Source organism: Gorilla gorilla, chromosome 3 (genome assembly GCF_029281585.2).
Source record: "Gorilla gorilla gorilla isolate KB3781 chromosome 3, NHGRI_mGorGor1-v2.1_pri, whole genome shotgun sequence".
NCBI classification, from domain to species: domain Eukaryota; kingdom Metazoa; phylum Chordata; class Mammalia; order Primates; family Hominidae; genus Gorilla; species Gorilla gorilla.
In genome coordinates, this window is record NC_073227.2 from 94,230,359 (window position 1) to 94,248,804 (window position 18,446).

General features: G+C 38.5%; 3 protein-coding genes across 3 annotated transcripts; all 3 read right to left on the minus strand.

Moving 5' to 3' along the window:
- Positions 1 to 219: 219 nt before the first annotated feature.
- On the minus strand, positions 220 to 1,171 carry PF4 (platelet factor 4). Its single transcript, XM_004038814.5, has 3 exons — positions 1,007 to 1,171; positions 560 to 686; positions 220 to 434 (listed from the first exon to the last, which is right to left on the minus strand). Exons 1-3 carry the CDS (start codon positions 1,095 to 1,097, stop codon positions 347 to 349), a joined length of 306 nt encoding a protein of 101 aa, XP_004038862.3. The 5' UTR covers positions 1,098 to 1,171; the 3' UTR covers positions 220 to 346.
- Positions 1,172 to 5,545: 4,374 nt separating this feature from the next.
- PPBP (pro-platelet basic protein) lies at positions 5,546 to 7,297 on the minus strand. The gene is made up of 3 exons (XM_004038815.5): positions 7,063 to 7,297; positions 6,624 to 6,759; positions 5,546 to 6,481 (listed from the first exon to the last, which is right to left on the minus strand). Exons 1-3 carry the CDS (start codon positions 7,208 to 7,210, stop codon positions 6,379 to 6,381), a joined length of 387 nt encoding a protein of 128 aa, XP_004038863.1. The 5' UTR covers positions 7,211 to 7,297; the 3' UTR covers positions 5,546 to 6,378.
- Positions 7,298 to 14,835: 7,538 nt separating this feature from the next.
- CXCL5 (C-X-C motif chemokine ligand 5) lies at positions 14,836 to 17,853 on the minus strand. Its single transcript, XM_004038816.5, has 4 exons — positions 17,590 to 17,853; positions 17,323 to 17,455; positions 17,129 to 17,212; positions 14,836 to 16,770 (listed from the first exon to the last, which is right to left on the minus strand). Exons 1-4 carry the CDS (start codon positions 17,696 to 17,698, stop codon positions 16,752 to 16,754), a joined length of 345 nt encoding a protein of 114 aa, XP_004038864.1. The 5' UTR covers positions 17,699 to 17,853; the 3' UTR covers positions 14,836 to 16,751.
- Between the last annotated feature and the right edge of the window lie 593 nt (positions 17,854 to 18,446).

Sequence of the window (18,446 nt, forward strand, 5' to 3'; positions counted from 1 at the left end):
AATAATGGTCAAGGTAAATATGTAGCTATAAAGTACTGCAATCATGTAAATGCATGAATACGTATCAGCCAACATGTAACACCAAGCATAACCAGTATTCACACCTTCCTTCAAAATACTTTTTGCTTAAAATACCGGAATTTTTTTCTTCCATGAAATTGTTATGTGTCAACACAATTTTTGCACTATTATTAAGAAGTATTTTGACTATACTACAACTTGATTTATTTTGTTTATTTAAAATCATAACGATAACACAAATATCAGAAGTTCTTTCACAGTTAGATTGAAACTGGAAAAAAAAAGTACGCTATATAGCAAATGCACACACGTAGGCAGCTAGTAGCTAACTCTCCAAAAGTTTCTTAATTATTTTCTTGTACAGCGGGGCTTGCAGGTCCAAGCAAATTTTCCTCCCATTCTTCAGCGTGGCTCTGGCAGGGAAAAGAGAAGAGATGTGACTTTCAGTCCTTGAGATTGCAAATGGCATTAGAAGGGGGAGGGTTGGGCAGAGGAGGCACGGAGCGGGAGCACTGACTGATGCAGTGCAAGGACTCACATCAGTTGGGCAGTGGGGCAGTGGGGTCCCGCCTTGATCACCTCCAGGCTGGTGATGTGCCTGGGACGGACCTGGGAGGTGGTCTTCACACACAGGCACTGCAGGTCCCCATCTTCTTCAGCTTCAGCTGAGGGGGAAAGGGAGAGGGTAAGAGAGGAGGAGGGGAGGGAGTGGTGACTCCATGAGTAGCCAGAGGTACTTTAGGGACTTTTTCCACTACCTTCAGCCTTCTTTTCCTTAAGCATAAATCACACCTCCCCCAGACAGAAGTTGTGCTGACCAGGTGGGAGGTGCAGGTGCAGCGCCTGGCACTGTGGCCAGACACTCAGCAGGCGCTCCGTTAAGTGTAGCTGTGATCATGATCCTAGAGGATTCCTCCCCAGCCCCAGGGCTTCCCGGACTCCCGCTCGCTGCTGCCGGCCCTCACAGCCTGGCTTCTGCTCTCACCGCTGGCGAAGGCGACCACAAGTGGCAGGAGCAGCAACCCCAGGAACAGCAGCCCGGGGCGTGAGGCGCAGAACCCGGCTGCGGAGCTCATGCTGCGGCAGAGCTTCCAGCAGGATCTCAGTGCTCAGTGCGATGGGAAACTCGGGCTGGGTCTCTGTGGCCAATGACTCCTGAGCCTCACCGGCACGTTTTATTCCCGGCTGTCCTTCCAGTCCGGAAGCCTGAAGTGGACAGCGAGGAACTGCGGTGCGGAAACTAAGATAGTACTGGGAAGACTTGGCTCTGGCCAGCCAAGATTACCAAAGAAAAAAAAAGAAAAAAAAAGAAAAGAAAGAAAGAAAGAAAAGGCTCTGGGCAGCTGCCTTGGCTGGGACCTCCAACCTCAACTTACATACAAGCACGTTTGTAGAGTTAGAAACAGAACTTGAGTCAGAAAAGGAATGTTTTTTGTGTTGTATTAACAGTAGAGTTCTCTGCTGTCATCATGCAACTTACACAGTAGGTGCCTTCAGGACCCTGACAGTTCCTGTTTCCTTTCCAACCTCCCAGCTGCAACTACCAATTATTACTACTGAGTTTGGTGGCTTTGTGTGCGAAGCATGTGTTATTCGCAATTATTTTCTGCTACTAATAAGTTTAATTTGGTCTCTAGGCGATGACTCTTTTGAATTTCACCTGAATGTGGAAAACTTCCCTAGTCTCTGGATGGTATTTACCAGGCTCCACCAACAATCACCCAGTATGCTGTAGGACGCAAGGTCTATTTTCCCATTACTCGTACTCTTGGAAAAATTGCAGAAGTAATATTTGAATGCATTCTTTTTGTAAAAGCTTAGTGCCTGGCTGTTTCTTCATTGTTTCCATCCTGAATAACAGTCCAGAAGAGAGGACAAGAAGAGTTTGCCAGGGCATGTCTCCCAGTGCCTGCTGTGTCTTCAGCCAGTGCTGGTGACAGGGTGAGATGGGCTGCACTGTTGGTGGGGAGCAGTGATGCTCTCTGCAGGAGGATTCAAGGCATCTGGGAGTTGAATGTGAGAATGAAGGGAGGTGACAGTGGAGGGGATGCAATAGAATCCCACATAGGAAAGGGGAAGAGATCCATATGGACTGTCTTCCCTTCTCTGAGAAAGAATGACTTTGGCTCTTGATTAGGGCAAGGTACACCCTCAACCCAAAGCCAGAGGTTCTCTATCACACTTATTAACAGTGGTAAAGGGTGTCAGGAGCCCACTGCATGGAAAAGCTGATATTCTAATATGTGGTAGGACTGGACTTCTATAGAAATATGCAATTTAATTGTTGAGCTGAGTAATTTCTTCCTCCTACTCTCCCACTACCTGCCTTTTCACCTGACTAAGACTTATTTATACTTCCGGAGTCAGCTTAAGTATCAGTTCCTCAGAGGGCCCTTCCGTGACAACTATATGTAATTGTGTTCTCTTGCCTTTCTATCTTGCAGAACTCTGTCTTTCCTGTTTCTCACAGGTAACACACACACACACACACACACACATATATATATATTACACAGAGATACATATGTGTGTGTGTATGTGTGTATTTCATAGTGTTAAAAATGGTTTTGTTTCCTAAACTGGAAAACACTATGAAATCAGAGATTATAACATTTATCACTGTTTCAGTGTACTGGTAGAGACTCAATTCAAAGTGCCACATTAGCAAAGATGATGTGTTGAAAATGATGATGATGAAGTTTTAACATATTCATGTATCTGCTCCTTCAAGCAATTGAAGCATACCTCTATATTAACATGTGTAATATACAGTTGCAGTTATTTGCCTACTTATCTGCCTCTCCCACCACATAGTGATCTTTTCAAGTGCAATTCTCTGTGACTTACATACAGTAGTGCAGCACATAACATTTAGGTCAACAATAGACTGCATATATGACAATGGTCCCATAAGATAATAATGGAGCTGATAAATTCCTGTTGCCTAGTGATGTGATTCCCATTGCCTCATGGTTGTAAAGTCATAGGAAGCAGTGTATTACTGACATGTTTGTGGGGATGCTGGTGTAAACAAACCCATTCACTGCCAGTTCTATAAAAGTATAGCACATAAAATTATGTATAGTACACAATACTTGATAAGAATAACAAACAACTATGTTACTGGTTTATGTATTTACTATACTATACTTTTTATTATTATTTTAGAATATACTCTTTCTACTAGTTATAGAAAAAACATTAACCGTGAAACAGCCTCAGGCAGATCCTTCAGGAAGTATGAGTTGTTATCATCTGTCTGTTGTCATAGGAGATGGCAGCTCCATGCGTATTATTGCCCATGAAGAGCTTCTAGTGGGACAAAACAAGGAGTTGGAAGATAGTGATACTGATGATCCTGACTCCGTGTAGGCCTAGGCTGATATGTGTTTTTGCATCTTAATTTTTAACAGAAAAGTGTGAAAAATAGAAAATACAAAACAAAACAAAAAACAATTAGCCAGGCTCTATGGCTCATGGGTGTAATCCCAGCCTGAGCGGCTGGGGCAGGAGGATCGCTTGAGACCAGGAGTTCGAGAGCATCCTGGGTACCAAATGAGTTCCCTTCTCAATAACAATTTTCAAAAATTAGCTGGGCATGATGGTGCACATCTTTAGTGAAGATCAAGGAAGATCACTTGATCCCAAGAGTTTGAGGCTGCAGAGAGCTATGATCATGTAACTGCACTACAGTGTGGGTGACAGAGAAAGACCTCATCTCTAAAATAAATAAATAAATAACTAGATAAAAAAGAAAATGAGCTTATAGAATGACAATATAAGGAAAAAACATTTTTGTACAGTTGTACAATGCCTTTAAAGTGTTACTACAAAAGTCAAAAAGTTTAAAAATTAAGAAGTTTAAAAATAAAAAATACAGTAATCTAAGGTTAATTTATTGTTGAAGAAAAAATATTTTTTATAAATTTAGTGTAGCCTAAGTGTACAGTGTTTACAAAACCTAAAGAAGTGTACAGTCATGTCCTAGGCCCTCACATTCACTCACCACTCACACTCCGACTCATCCAGAGCCACTTCCAGTCTTACAAGCTCCATTTGTGGTAACTGCCCTATAGAGGTGTACCATTTTACTCTTTTATACCATAATTTTACTATATCTTTCTACATTTATAGATGTTTAGATACTCAGATATTTACCATTGTGTTACAGCTTCCTATGGTATTCAGCACAGTAATATGCTGTACAGGCTTATAGCCTAGGAGCAATAGGCTGTACTATATAGCCTAGGTTTGTAGTAGGCTATACCATTTAGGTTTGTGTAAGCACACCCTGTGATGTTCACACAATGACAAAATCACCTAATGATGCATTTCTCAGAATGTATCCCAATTGTTAAGCAAAACATGACTGTATTTTTGAACATCCTGTATCCAACACAATGGCTGTTGCAGAACGGTTTGTAATTCATTTGTGTTTATGAACCTGAAACTTGAAGCCCCTTCTGAGTTAACAGCAGAGAGAATGAAGGGGAGGGATGATTTTGCATATGGATGGGCAACACGCTGGGTTTTTACAATCTTACACCCAGATTTTAATGTTTGCAGTGTAAAGGAATCCAGGTGGCACTGAGTGGCAACTAAATCACTCTTTCTCTGCATGTAAACAGAGTAACTCAATACATGCACTCAAAAACAGAAGACATCTGCATCTCAGGAGGTATAAGCATGGTGTCAACACTGTGCCATGTCTCAGGAGCTGCTCTTGTCAAGTTTCAGTGGGAAACCACTAAACATAATGAGTGAGATGCCTGATACCCTATAATTATTATAGTATATACAGTATGCTATTTATGTATCAAGTTGTATTATGTGTGTGAATAATACTATGTTATATGTAATGTAATCTCTTCATTAGAGAAAGAAGAGTTGAGGAAAGCACTGTGGTGTGGTGTTTAAGAGCACAATTTGAAATTCCCACTCTGTTACCTACTTAGTTATCTGAAAGTAGGCAAGTATTTTAAACTCTATAAACTTGATTTTTCTCTTCTGTAACACTGGGGAGGATAATAATAATCATAAGAAATAATTACTAACATTTATATGTGGCTTATTTATGACACACATTATTTTAAATACCTTAAATTTATTAACTCTTTTAATCCTTCCATAAACTCTATGAGGGAGGCAATATTATCCCCATTTTAGGGATGAAGAAACTAAGGTACAGAGAAATTAAGCAACATGACCTGATATACACAGCTAACAAGTGGCAGAGCCAGGTTACCACATTATTCAAACTCCAGAGGATGTTCTTTTAACCAGATCATATCTATCTTTTAAAAAATTGTTTAGTTCATGCATGCAAAACACTTAGTATTCCTGGCATCTTAAAATGATTAATGAATTGGAACTGTTATCATACTACATTAAGAATGACACCGATCATCAATTTAGTAACTTTTGTTGGTCATACTGTGAAATACCAAGTATACAAAAAATAGAGGAAAATTAAAGCTTTTTTTACCCAACAATCCTGTTAACATTCATAATAGATGACAACAAGTCAATAGCAAATTTTTATTTCATGTGAATATTTTTGTAAGATTAGTGTGGGTATAAATTTTAGGGTTTAAAAAATGAATGAAAGTTATGTTGATGAAAAAAGTAGAATTTAGAATTAGGAGTCTAGTAAGGTTGAAGTCCTATATTGTACTTATTTATAAGGCTTATTCTAATGATAGAATTATAACTATGTAGATATGTTAATTCATTTTCATCATCTATTTTTGTTCTACTAGTGGCAAATATATTCACTTTAAACCAGCTAACCACAGTTTATAAGACTCATATTCACCAATTTATTATTTTAGTGTTTGATGGCTAAAATAAACATCAGAATAAACTTTCAGGGAGTATTTTAAATAAGACATCCTAGGACTAAGACACTGAGAGACTCTATTAAGTTCCTAAATATATTAACAAAAATGTATTGAGCAAATATTCTCTGTTGGGCTCCATGTAATTCCTATTATCATTGACCATTATGAAATCTAATAATACCCATGAGTATGTCTAATAACCATAAAGTAGACCAGGAAAAATCAACCAAGTTGTGTTAGAATAGAAATTTTTAAAGAAAAAAAATGCAAAGTACAGTCCAATGTTTAGCCAAGAATTAGAGGGTTGAAACCAGGCTTATTTATTTTCATCTTATTTCTGCCATCTTTTAACCAACCTTCTCAGAATAAAATGTGATTTTTGAGACAGAATGAAACACATATCCAAATTTTAATACAGTAAGAATAGGTATCCTGAATAAATGAGAACTCTAGAAAATCAAGGTTTCAAAATTCTACCCTTCCTGGAGTTAAAGAAGTTTGGCAGAAACAGAACAAATTAATCAGCAGATTCATCACCTGCCAATTTTTTCTGTACAATTTTCTTGATTCTGGGAGCATCTGGGTCCAGGCAGATTTTCCTCCCATCCTTCAGTGTGGCTCTGCAAGAGAGAACAGGGTTATCTGTGGGTGTCCTGATCTGAATATCAGAACTAATCCATGAGACTGGAGGAAACGAGTGCATATGCGGATGGAGGTAGAGGGTTTCTCTGATAAGGCAATAGCACAGAAACAGCAACTTACATCACTTCGACTTGGTTGCAGTGGGTTCCTTTCCCGATCACTTCCAAACTTTGGATGTTTTTGGGATGAATTCCAGAGGTTGTCTTTATACACATGCAGCGGAGTTCAGCATACAACTCACTGTCTAGACTTTCCTCTAGGGTAGAAAATGTGACCTATTGGTGGCCATGAATATTTTCCTCAGGTCTCTTATTTGCAGATTGAGGGTAATTGTACCTCTCTCATAAAGCCATTGTGAATATGATCTGTAATGCTTTAGTAAAGTGCCCAGCAGATTGCCCAGCACACAAGAAGTGAGAAGTGACCCACCTGTGTGCCTCCTCCAATTGGAGTTGTTGGTATAATGGCCCTCTCCAGCCCCAGAGGCACCAAGCTAGTCTTTACCCCAGAGACAGGTGTAGCAGAAGCAGCAACAAGTGCAGGGAAGCAGGGCCTCTACCTTTGCCTTTCGCCAAGTTTCTCTTAGTTTGTCTTTTGGTGGAGGAAGCCAGAGCAGTCAGCAGCAACGACAGAAGCAGCAGCACCTGCAAGGCATGAAGTGGTCTCGCACTGTTACAGGAAGGGGTGGTATCAAGTCTGAGGCTCATGGCGGAGAAGGCTGAGCTAGAGTTGTTTCCAGAACCAGAAGACCTCTGAGTGAGGGTGAGTTGCTGCCTACAAGTCTGCAGATAAGTGGCTTCTCATGCCCTGAAGATGTCATTTATATGCTGTCTCTCAAAGCCAGTAAGAAGGAAGAGGTAGGAAAGGAGGAAGTGAGGCTATGTGGTGATACACATATAAGCATTTGAAGCTGTGCCCAACCCAGAGAAAGACCAGACAGGTCAAATTCCCACTAACTTTCTTAATGTGCATCACTTCACATTCCCACTCTCCCTTTCTCAATACTTACCTTCCTTACACCTGTGTAAGAACTCCGTTCAGGAAGGTAAGAACTAGACTGAAATACTACATACATTTTCTTTGTATGATTTATAACAATACGCCCTGCCTTTTCTATACTGCAGTTTTTAGGCTTAATAGAAACTTTAGGAGCATCTGAAGGCACAAACATGTGGCCCTTGAAAGAGAAAGTTATCTTTCCTTGTTAGTGCCAAAGAAAGCAAATGTTCTTTTCATGGATGTTGATAAATATTGGGATTGGTTTGGAGCATGTAACTAAAATAAGAGCCAATTACTGTCAAAGATTGTCTTTGGATTTTAGCTTATTGGATTCTTTCTGCCTTCAATCTATATTATCTTTTGTAATTTCATCTAGAAACTACAAATGAAACTCATCCTCCTTTATATTACAAAAGAAGCTACTTGTTTCTACCACCTAAGAATACCTAAAAAGTATGACCCAGCATATTTATTTTTATTTTTATTTTTAATTTAACAGAAAAATTATATAATTTATTGCAAAAGATTAGTATGCTGCAGATGTCTTTGAAATAAAACACAAATTTCTCTTCATCATTTCTCCACATTCCTACTATTCAGTGGTAAACACTGGTAACAATTTTGCATTAGTTTTCAATTCTGTCTGCACTTATATGCACACATGTATATGTATACAGTGAGACACGTTTAAGACATAGAGGTACACATATACATAGAAGTATTGTATATGGATCACTATACAGCTGACTTTTATCCTTCAAAAAATATGTGTTCCTTATCTTTTCAGGTCATCTTAATGTAGTTTTCCCCCATTCTTCTTAATGACCATGTGACTTCCTATGGTAAGAACAATAGTTACTCAGCCTTGCCTTGTTGGTGCCCTTCAGGGTGTTTCCAATTTTGCACTATTAGAAATTGTTCAAGAAATGTCCTTACCAAGGAAAATATTTGTTCCTGAATTCTCAGACCCAAATTAAAGGTTTTGGTCTGAAATGCTATATCGCTACAAAGATAGAGAGGTGGACCTACACATTACATGTTGGCTTTATGTTATTTTCTGGTTCTCTGTCCCATCTGTAAGACTTCCTTCCTCAATTGAACCATGCACTTTTGTAGGGAGTGGCGTGTCCTGTGTTTGTTTGAATGTCTCATGTATCCTATAACATGTAGGATACTTCAATATAAAGTAGGTCTTAAATAATTAATAAATCAATGAATACGTATCACATGAAAGCTTCCCTATCCTTTCTAATCACCTACAATTCCAGGCCAAACTCGACAGGACCCAAAGCAACTATGCTATTTAAATTGATTTGGAAGATTGTCAATAAAGAAGAGGCAGATGTAAGTGGCACTGGCAACAAGTTTTCTTCCTTTTACAACTATGTATAAGACTCACAGAATATTATTTAAATTTTCCATATTCTTTTCTTACTTTTCATATCCTAAATTTTAGAAGAAATGCTTAAAATACTAAATGTTCAAAATTACTCTCTATCAAAAGGATGAATATAGTAATTTTTTAAATCATGTTTTTGTTTTCAAGCCAATTTTCCCTATTGTTTAAAAGTTATCTACTATGTCTACTCAAGTTCTCAAGTCCTGTTTTTAAATGCGATAACCTACAGACCACATTTGACAGTTTACTTTAGAAGTAAGCAGACTTCCAAATTAACTCGCCCTGGAAAGGTTTCGTGGCTTGATGGTGACATTCTATCTCTGAGTAAAGTATTTTATTACGAGTTTCTCAAATGATTGATGTACTAATTAGTGTAGAACCTACTGACACTAAATAGGACAATGATTTATTTCTAAGTTTAGCTGAAACAAAAAGTTTTATTGATTGTTTTGTATGTAGACATTTAGCCTGTATGCTGTAATCTGTAGCTAATGATTTTAACTTCGGTATTGTACCCTCCAATGAAAAAGAAGACAACTCTGGTATGAGGAGTTTTTCTGCCTTATTTTAAGCTTTTCTATTATATAAAGCCCTTGTAACTTGTGAAAGACTCTAGAACACCCCCAACTTTGCGGATGTGTCTTCCCAGGTCTATCTTCCCATTTGGCTTTCAATAAACATGTATAAAATTATTTCTGCCTCACTAGCCTTAGTTTCAGTTGATGAATGTATTTCTTATTTTTCTCCACCTCATTTATTGTTTTCTTTAAATTAGAGTTTAGCAGTAGAGCATATTTAATTGAAATGATTTTTCTCCCTGTCTCAACACAGAAATTTATAGTCTTAAGCAAGCTTAAAGGAAGGGTGTAAGCTGAGAGTTCGGAGTCTTCTGAGAGTTGAGATGTGGAGTTAATTGCAGAGATAAGCTCAGCAGGACACAAAATGAGGGGAGCAGACTTCTTTCTCTTTCGTCCTGTGGGGTGACTTTATAGCTTTTCTTCATTATTGAGATTGAGGTATTGTGAATTCGCAAGTCATATACATTTTCATTCAAACATAAGATCAAAGCCATTTCCAGAACAAGATATAAAGGTTTTTTTTTTTAACACTATTCATAGTATATTTCGTTTTCTGTTCAACCCCAAAATACATTGCTGAAAATGTTTATTGGCTTCACTGGACACCTTTTTTTTCCCCCTACTTAACATTATCCAGATTTCTTTCCTCGTTCATTAGTAAGATTTCCTAAAAGTTCCTAATCTTTTTAAGAAAACTGTATGAAAAGTTTTCTAAAGTAATGATGCTTTTGAGTGAGTTGATACCAGGAAAAAGGTAGGCTCTTTCCTACCAGGAAACCAACTAGTGGGTTAATACCAGGAAAGAGGTGACTCCAGTATCATGGAGTCATTGTCTTAATCAACAAATGTGGCTTGTCACGAAAGACACATCGTCGGCAAAATTCGTGAGGAAGTAGTAACAGATTTCTTGAGTCATCAAAATTTCTTAAGGATATCAGTCAGCATTTGATATAAAACAATATTTTGCTAGTTTTTATTAACTCAAAAAATATTGATTAAGCATCAGTTGATTAAGCCTGAACTTCCTAACAGGTTTTACGAAGTTCTCTTTGCATGACTTGGTCATTTAATTATTTATTTTTCAAAAGTCAGGCCTAAAATATTTGTGGAAAGCAATGGGATATGAAAAATACTCTACTCTTGCTGCTATGATGACAACTGCTGCTGTTAATTGCTGTTACTGTCATTTGCATCATTCCCTTCCATTTCCACGTTGAGAAACACAGTACAGATGATGATAAACTGAGTGTACAAAACTGGTTAAAAGATGTTTTTAAATAACTTATTCAGTTAAAAGCATACTGTTATGAAAAACTATTGTTTAAATAAATGCTAGAATTAGAGAAGAGTTATTTGGTTACTTGTTTTTAAAATAACTTGACCGCCTTTTTATTAATCTTACATTGTCATTGTGGGTTTGTGTATGTGTGTGTTGGGGGGTGCTAAGTTATTTTAGCTCTTTTTTCTTTAAGTCATCTTATAAATAGCAGAGTCATGAAGGAAGCAAGCAAATTATCTAAGACTCAAAGCACATTTTATGTTTGCTATTTTAAAAGAAAATATCTAGAGACATTGGAGGACCACTATCTATAAAATTAAGGCATAGATGACTTCTCTGCCTCACACAGAACATTTTTAACGCACATTTCCCAAATCCTTCTTTCAAGTATGAAGGAAATAGACTACCACAAGCAAATCAATCATAAAAGCAATTAGTACCAAAAATGTTAAGGATAGTACAATGTTGAGTCTGTTCATTAAAGTATCTTAATCAATAAATTTAAAAGACTAGCCATCAAAAGTTTTTCTGTAAGGGCTGAAACCAAATGTGCTTACTGTATAACTGTGAGTTGACAAGAATTGTTCAGATGTGAATTGAGGTTTTACTGTCTACTGCCCAGAGGTGAAGCATGGGGTGAAAATGGGAGGAGAGTGGGGAGGGTGAAGGAGTTGAGGGGGAAGTATCTTTCTGGGCGCTATTATATACAATACTTCAGAGTTTTGCCAGACTCAGAATTTGTGTTTTAAATTATGTTGATTAATATCATTTGTTAAATCTCAAATATATGAAAGTTACCTAGCTTCCTTACATGCTCATTCATTAAGGAAATTCTAACATAATGTTCTAGAGCCTGCAAACACATTAAATTGTTAACAAGTACCATTAATCCTCTTTTGTTGTGTAATAAGTCAACCTCATTGTTAGTGGCTTAAAATATTAATTTATTGTTTCTGATAATTCTGTATGCTAGCATGAGTTTCTTCTGCTAAGCTCACTTGAGTGCAGTCAAGAGCAGCTGAAATGGCTGAAAATAAAGAGTGGGATAATAGGGTGACAATAGTCAATAATAACTTAATTGTACATTTTAAAATAACTCATAAAGAATGTAATTGGATTGTTCATAACCCAAAGGATAAATGCTTGAGGGGATGGATACCTAATTCTCAATATGCTTATTTCACATTGCATGCCTGTATCAAAACAGCTCATGTACCCCATACATATATACAGCTACTATGTACCCACAACATTTTTTTAAGAATAAGAAAAATAATAAAATAATTTAAAACAACATTTTAATGGCTTAATTCACACGAGAGGTGATTGGTGTTGGCTGCTGGCTGTGATTTCTACTGGGGCACCTGCGTTCTTCTCCTACTCTTTTAAATATAATTATTTAACTTCTCACTAATAAGCAGAAGTGAGGAATGGTGGGAGAGAAGGAGAATAGGCAAGGGAAGGGGAGGGAAGAGAAGAAGAAGGAAAAGGAGAGAAGGAAGAAAATAGAAAGGAAAAAACAGGCAAGTCATAGTCCCTTCCAACACCCTCCTCCTCTCATCCTTGTCTCCTCTAGTCTTCTCTTTTCTAGTTCTTCCCCTCACCTCTTCTCCCCTTTCTTCCACTCTTCTTACTGGAAAATATTTGCTCTGTGGGAAAACTGAGTATATTTGCAGCAGAAAACCTTAACTTAGACTGAAAGTTCCTCATCTTTATAATTTCCAGATCATAAGGATCCTACAAAGATAATAGGCATGTAACAGGATTATCGATTAATATCAATAAATTAATATTTGATTGACGAATACTTATACAAAGGAAAATACATCATATATTCTGATAGGTACTATGTAATTGACAGAAAATATACAGAGAGTATATTGTTTCCAGAGCTTCTTTAAAAGACTCTGGTGGCTTACGCCTGTAATCCCAGCACTTTGGGAGGATGAGGCGGGCGGATCATGAGGTCAAGAGATCAAGACCATCCTGGCCAACATGGTGAAACCCCATCTCTGCTAAAACTACAAAAATATTAGCTGGGCGTGGTGGCACGCACCTGTAGTCCCTGCTACTCTGGAGGCTGAGGCAAGCGAATCACTTGATCCTGGGAGGCAGAGGTTGCAGTGAGCCAAAATCATGCCACAGCACTCCAGCCTGGGCGACAGTGAGACTTGGTCTCAAAAAAAAAAAAAAAAAAAAAAAAAGACTCATAGCATATTCTAATATATACAAGTACATGCCAATATAAACATGTATAATGTAATCCAACTGGAGTGTGAATGTATGTACATACATACTAATATGATTAATCTTCTTTCCTTTTCTTGTGTTTCATAAAAGAGCAATTTCATATAAATACCTACTCAGGTATTTATATAATAAATCTGAGGGACAAGGGAAGTTGAAGTACTGATCAAGATTGGGATGAGACAGAACCTCATTTGTCATTTAGATAGGGAAATGTTAAGTATAACCTAAGAATATGTATTTAAATGAAATTGCTCTTTTAATTTTAGAGTGACAAGGGGACTTGTTTAGCTGAAATCACTTGCTTTTTGAATACCTAGTATGTGCTAGGCACTGTCCTAGGAACTGAGATGAAGTTGATAAGCATTGTCCCCGCCCTCACGAGGCTTACATGAAGCTAGAACAGAGAGACCTTAAACAGATGACAATAAACACACAGGCTCAATAAACTCTACAGTAACTTCGGTGAGAAAACTTCATGAAGGAAAAGTACAGAGTGCTGTGAGAGGGTATAAAAGGGTCCTCCTCAAAGGTAGGAGTAAGGGTTGGAGAGGTTTCCTCAAGAAAGTAAAAGGCAAGCTATTCCAGAAGGAAGGATGGTAGCTACCCTGGTAAAAGTGAGGGGAGGTATTATAGATTGAGAGGATTGTGCATGCCAAACCCCTTGTTGGACTACTGCTAGACAAGGAGAAAAGAGGGTAAACAAGTTATAATTTAATTAAAACCGAGCAGGGTGGCTCATGCCTGTAATCCCAGCACTTTGGAGGCTGAGGCGGGCTGATGACCTGAGATCAGGATTTCAAGACCACCCTGGCCAACATGGTGAAATCCCGTCTCTACAAAAATACAAAAACTAGCTGGGCATGCTGGTAGGTGCCTGTACTCCCAGGTACTCGGGAGGCTGAAGCGGGAGAGTCGCTTGAACCTGGGAGGCAGAGGTTGCAGTGAGCTGAGGTCATACCATTGGAGTCCAGCCTGGGCAACAGAGCAACACTCGGTCTCAAAAAAAAAAAAAAAGACATCTACCATGAACCAGGTTATTGAATTTAGAACAGTATCTGACAGCCTGAAGATCAGGATAACTTGTTAATTCATTAATTCATGCATTAATGCTACATTGGGGATGCAGCGGTAGATATAGTATGGTTAATGTTCTGGGAGAGCTAGAGTGGATGAAGAAACCTATAAACAAATAAGAGCAATGCAGTGTTTTTGTTGTAATTCAGATAATGAGATGTCATGAGAACATCAAATCGGAAGCCATGAGCTCTGCCAAGGAGCTGGTATTACTTGAGCTGAGTTCTTAAGGATGAATAAACCTCTTCTTATATGCAGGTAGTGGCCCTAGCAAATCCAAAGTCATGGGCCTAGGAAAGAACATGCCCAGTTAGGGAACTGAACACCTGACTATAGTGAATTTGAGGGACAGGGGAAGTTAAAGTGCTGATCAGGAGTGGGATGAGACAGAAAGAACGTCATCTGTCATGCTTAGAAACCTTTATTTTATGTTTAGGAAACAATTTAGATAGGGAAGAATTTAGATAGGGAAATCTTTGTGTTTTCTAAAGACCCCAGAAGCCATTGGTGCTGTGAAGGAATAACTAGAAGGGAACAGAACTTGGAGAAAGGTTGAGCCAAGGAAATGGTATTGGGGAATGAGGGCCTTCTCTGCCAGTCAGAGAAGAGCAGAGTTAGTGTTTTAAATTACATAGAATTAAAGATAAGTAAAATGTATTGTAACAGTATAGGAAGGAGAAACAATATGAGTGAAGTTTAGAAATCTTTCAATGTTTATTCAAAGGACAAAATAAAGACTATGAACCAATGAGACACATAGTAAAAAAGTACAATTTTAATATAGTGAATGTAATACATATGTAATTACTCATAACAAAATGGTCAAAACCTTTAAAAGATACACGATAGGCATCTAAAAAGCTTAGCAATGCTAAATATATAATATATAAATACATACGTTTTTACCAAGAAATGTTTTATTTTTCTTGCAGTAGCTTTGTTAATTGCACAAAATTATGTTTTGTTTTTGCCATTTAAATATTATCACAGAATCCTATTCTGAAAGACAAATGTTCATTAAAAACAAAGCAAAAATAGAAATTCACAACCATTAATTACCTAGGTTTGTCATTTAAAGGTTTAAAGAAAAAAAGGGAGGAGCTTTCCTACAAGTCTTTTCACAAGTGTCACATTTTCTCTTTAAAAGGGAAGGATTTCCAAACAAAGGTGAAATAGCTTAAACAGAAATATTTGTAAAAATAAACTTTACAGCATTATCAAGGATATTAAGACAACACTGACTAACCGGTTTCATTACCGCATCTTCCCCCACCCCCAACCCCAGTGTGTCCCACCAGGACTAGAACAGGCTTTACATTCAGACAGAAATGCTTCAAAATCCCAGTGAAATGAACTGTGCTAAAAACCCGACAGGCATCTTCCCTGCCCTCCCCGCTCCCGCTCGTCTTCTGCAATCTCTAACCCAGGTTCTACTCTGTGAAAGGGGCTAAAGCAGTGAGTGGGGAGGGACCTTGCCCCAGCGTGGCCACCTTATATATAATTATATATTCTACCATAAATGCTGGCCTTCTGCAAATTATGATTTTGGAAAATGTAACCCATACAGAGGGATAAAAAACTGACATCCCTTGGACAACTTCTCCTTGCTTTTTTTTTTTTTTTTTTTTTTTTTTTTTTTTTTAACATTCCAAGCCCTCTCTGGTCCCCTATCCAAGGAGAAATGCTAGGGCCTCGAGGATGTCGCTATATATTTTTATAACTAAATGATAAATTTATATTCAAATTGTTTGAATACGTTTCCAAAACTTGCAGAGTACAAGTCATTGTTAAGTTTGTCTTTACTTTTAAAACTAAAAGAATATATTTCTATATAAACTAGCAGTCAGGAATTTGCCTGTTTTCTAGCTTCTTCATCTATCTAAAATATATATTTAGTTACCAGAATTATGGTACTCCTAATAAAATAGTTAATAAATAGCATATAAAATCAAAGTTTAAAAGTAAATGATGGCAGTTTGCCATACTAAAAAGATAAAGAATGTCTAAAATTATAGGAAGATAAGATATTAGCCCTCATAGAACTTAAACTTTTAGAAATTCTGAATAAGGAAATATATTCTACATAGATAAGTGTGAAACACTCAGCTTTCTAAAGTGAAATAATTAAATAGTATCCCACAATCAAGAGTAAGGAAATTCTCTAACATATTCCCCAAGAAACATTAAAATATTTCCTATTTCTTATAAAAGTGAAGATAACAGTGTATTTCCATCAACAGAATTCTTATGAAACATCATTTCCACATTAAATCCACAGCCTTCTCAGTTAATATCTTAAGGAATATTTCTTGGAAATATAATAGTCACCTTCAATTCAAGACACTTTGAAAGATTAACAGCCAGTGATTCCTGGCTCACACTATAGTCAATTGCCAAAACTTCAATAGCATAGCAGATAAAATAACAGCAAATAGCAGAGGTACTATGCTAAACACTTCATTAGCTGAGCTGAAAGCTTAAGCGGCAAACATAGGTTTTCCTCACACTCTTCAAAGTGAGGAATCCAGGAAGAAAGCTAACTATTGGAAAAACAAATAAACAAACAACAACAAAATCTTTCCTTCTTGTCTTCCCTGGGTTCAGAGACCTCCAGAAAACTTCTCTGCTGAAGACTGGGAAACTTTTCCATGCGTGCTCATTTCTTTTAATCAGTTTTCCTTGTTTCCACTGTTGAGAAAAATATTATATTAGTTTAACCATTTTTCACACTCCTTTCTACTCCACCCTGTTGTCAAAACTCAGCGTTTATAATGTTTGGTAAAAAAGGAGAATACAAAAATCAATAAAAGCAATGGGTAAACAAAAAACATAACTTAGTGACAAGCTGTGTGTAATTGCTCAAGTAATTACATGTAAGATTGGTATATTTTCCCAGGACAATCCAGAAAAACTTTCCGAATTCAACAACCTTTTAATTCTAAACATGAAAAGTGTTACTTAAATCGTACAGAGAATAGAGACCTTGTGAAGTCTATGGTCTCCCTAGATGAGATTTAAAAACCACAAAGATCAAAGTGACAAGTACCCGTCCAAAATTTTCTGGATGACTTTCTTTAGAAAAGGGGCTTCTGGATCAAGACAAATTTCCTTCCCGTTCTTCAGGGAGGCTCTGAAGGAAAGAAAAAGAAGATACACTCATGAGATACCAAGGTTGAAGACCCAGGCTGCGGGATTTCCCTCTTGCCAAGGTCACAGTGGACACAGCAGCACAGAACTTACACCACTTCCACCTTGGAGCACTGTGGGCCTATGGCGAACACTTGCAGATTACTGATCATTTTGGGATGAACTCCCTGCGTGGTCTGTAAACAAACGCAACGCAGCTCTCTCAACACAGCAGCGGCAGGACCAGCTGGGGAAGAAAGAGAGACACCCTTTATAGGGCAGGTTGCTGGGAGAGTTCCCTGGAACGCAGCGACCCCGCAGAGGCTGGGATGCACCGCTGTGCCCGAGTGCGAGTGCGTCCCGCGTGCCATGCGCTCTCACCGCTGGCGATGGGCCCTGGCGGCGTCAGCAGCAGCAGCAGCACCAACAGCGCGCCCAAGGAGCTCGAAGGACCGGGGACACGGGCCGCGCGGCTGGACAGGAGGCTCATAGTGGTCAAGAGAGCGCTGAGAGCGGTCGCGGGTTCCTGAACTGGGTGGAGGAGCGGAGATTGGAGGAGCGAAGATTGGAGGATCCGGAGCACTGTGGCTTCCTCGTGCCTTCTGCACTCCTTTTATCTACACTCATCTCTCCCCACTGACAGGAAACTCAAGCTTTGGGATGCTGGGGAAATTCCCTGAACTCATGAGGCAGTGTGGAAAGAAGAGGTTGGGGGAGGGGGGCCAGACAATGGGAACTGGTGGGGAGGGTGGCCAGGAGGAGCTGCGTGCACCTCTACCGGGAGGGACCTTGTAGCCCTGCTCCGCGGTGGAGGGAGCTGTGGCTCCAGCTAGAAGGGAGTAGCTATTCAGCAGGATTCAGCAGGGCCTCTTGCCCTGGGCCAGAGCGGGCTAGGGATGCCGGCTTTTCAGAGGCACGCAGCCCTCTGGAAGATGCTCCTCCTCTCCTTCTAGAGGGAAAAGGTGGAACCAAAGTAATAGGAACCTTGATTTGAGAAAAATTTCTGAAAGTCAATCCTTTCTAATTATTATTACTATTAATCAGGAAATGTTATTCATGTTTGAATTGCTATAAACTGAAAGTCCTTCCTGTCTTCCTTGCAGGCAGGTCATTCTAGGTTTCTTGAATGACTTTATGAATCTCTGGACTTCAACCAGCTTTGGAAGCCAAGATAACATGATAACAAGAGACCCTTGTCTCTTGCCACTTGAAGTCAGTGGCCTGAAAGGACCACTGAA

Coding starts and splice junctions, on each gene's coding strand:
- PF4 (XM_004038814.5), bottom strand. CDS start 1,097: ATGAGCTCCGCAGCCGGGTTCTGCGCCTCACGCCCCGGGCTGCTGTTC. Junction 687..1,006: donor TGTGGTCGCCTTCGCCAGCG/GTGAGAGCAGAA, acceptor TTTCCCCCTCAG/CTGAAGCTGAAGAAGATGGG. Junction 435..559: donor TGCCCCACTGCCCAACTGAT/GTGAGTCCTTGC, acceptor TTTCCCTGCCAG/AGCCACGCTGAAGAATGGGA.
- PPBP (XM_004038815.5), bottom strand. CDS start 7,210: ATGAGCCTCAGACTTGATACCACCCCTTCCTGTAACAGTGCGAGACCA. Junction 6,760..7,062: donor AAACTTGGCGAAAGGCAAAG/GTAGAGGCCCTG, acceptor TTTCTACCCTAG/AGGAAAGTCTAGACAGTGAG. Junction 6,482..6,623: donor TGCAACCAAGTCGAAGTGAT/GTAAGTTGCTGT, acceptor TCTCTCTTGCAG/AGCCACACTGAAGGATGGGA.
- CXCL5 (XM_004038816.5), bottom strand. CDS start 17,698: ATGAGCCTCCTGTCCAGCCGCGCGGCCCGTGTCCCCGGTCCTTCGAGC. Junction 17,456..17,589: donor GCCAGGGCCCATCGCCAGCG/GTGAGAGCGCAT, acceptor TTTCTTCCCCAG/CTGGTCCTGCCGCTGCTGTG. Junction 17,213..17,322: donor TGCTCCAAGGTGGAAGTGGT/GTAAGTTCTGTG, acceptor TCTTTCCTTCAG/AGCCTCCCTGAAGAACGGGA.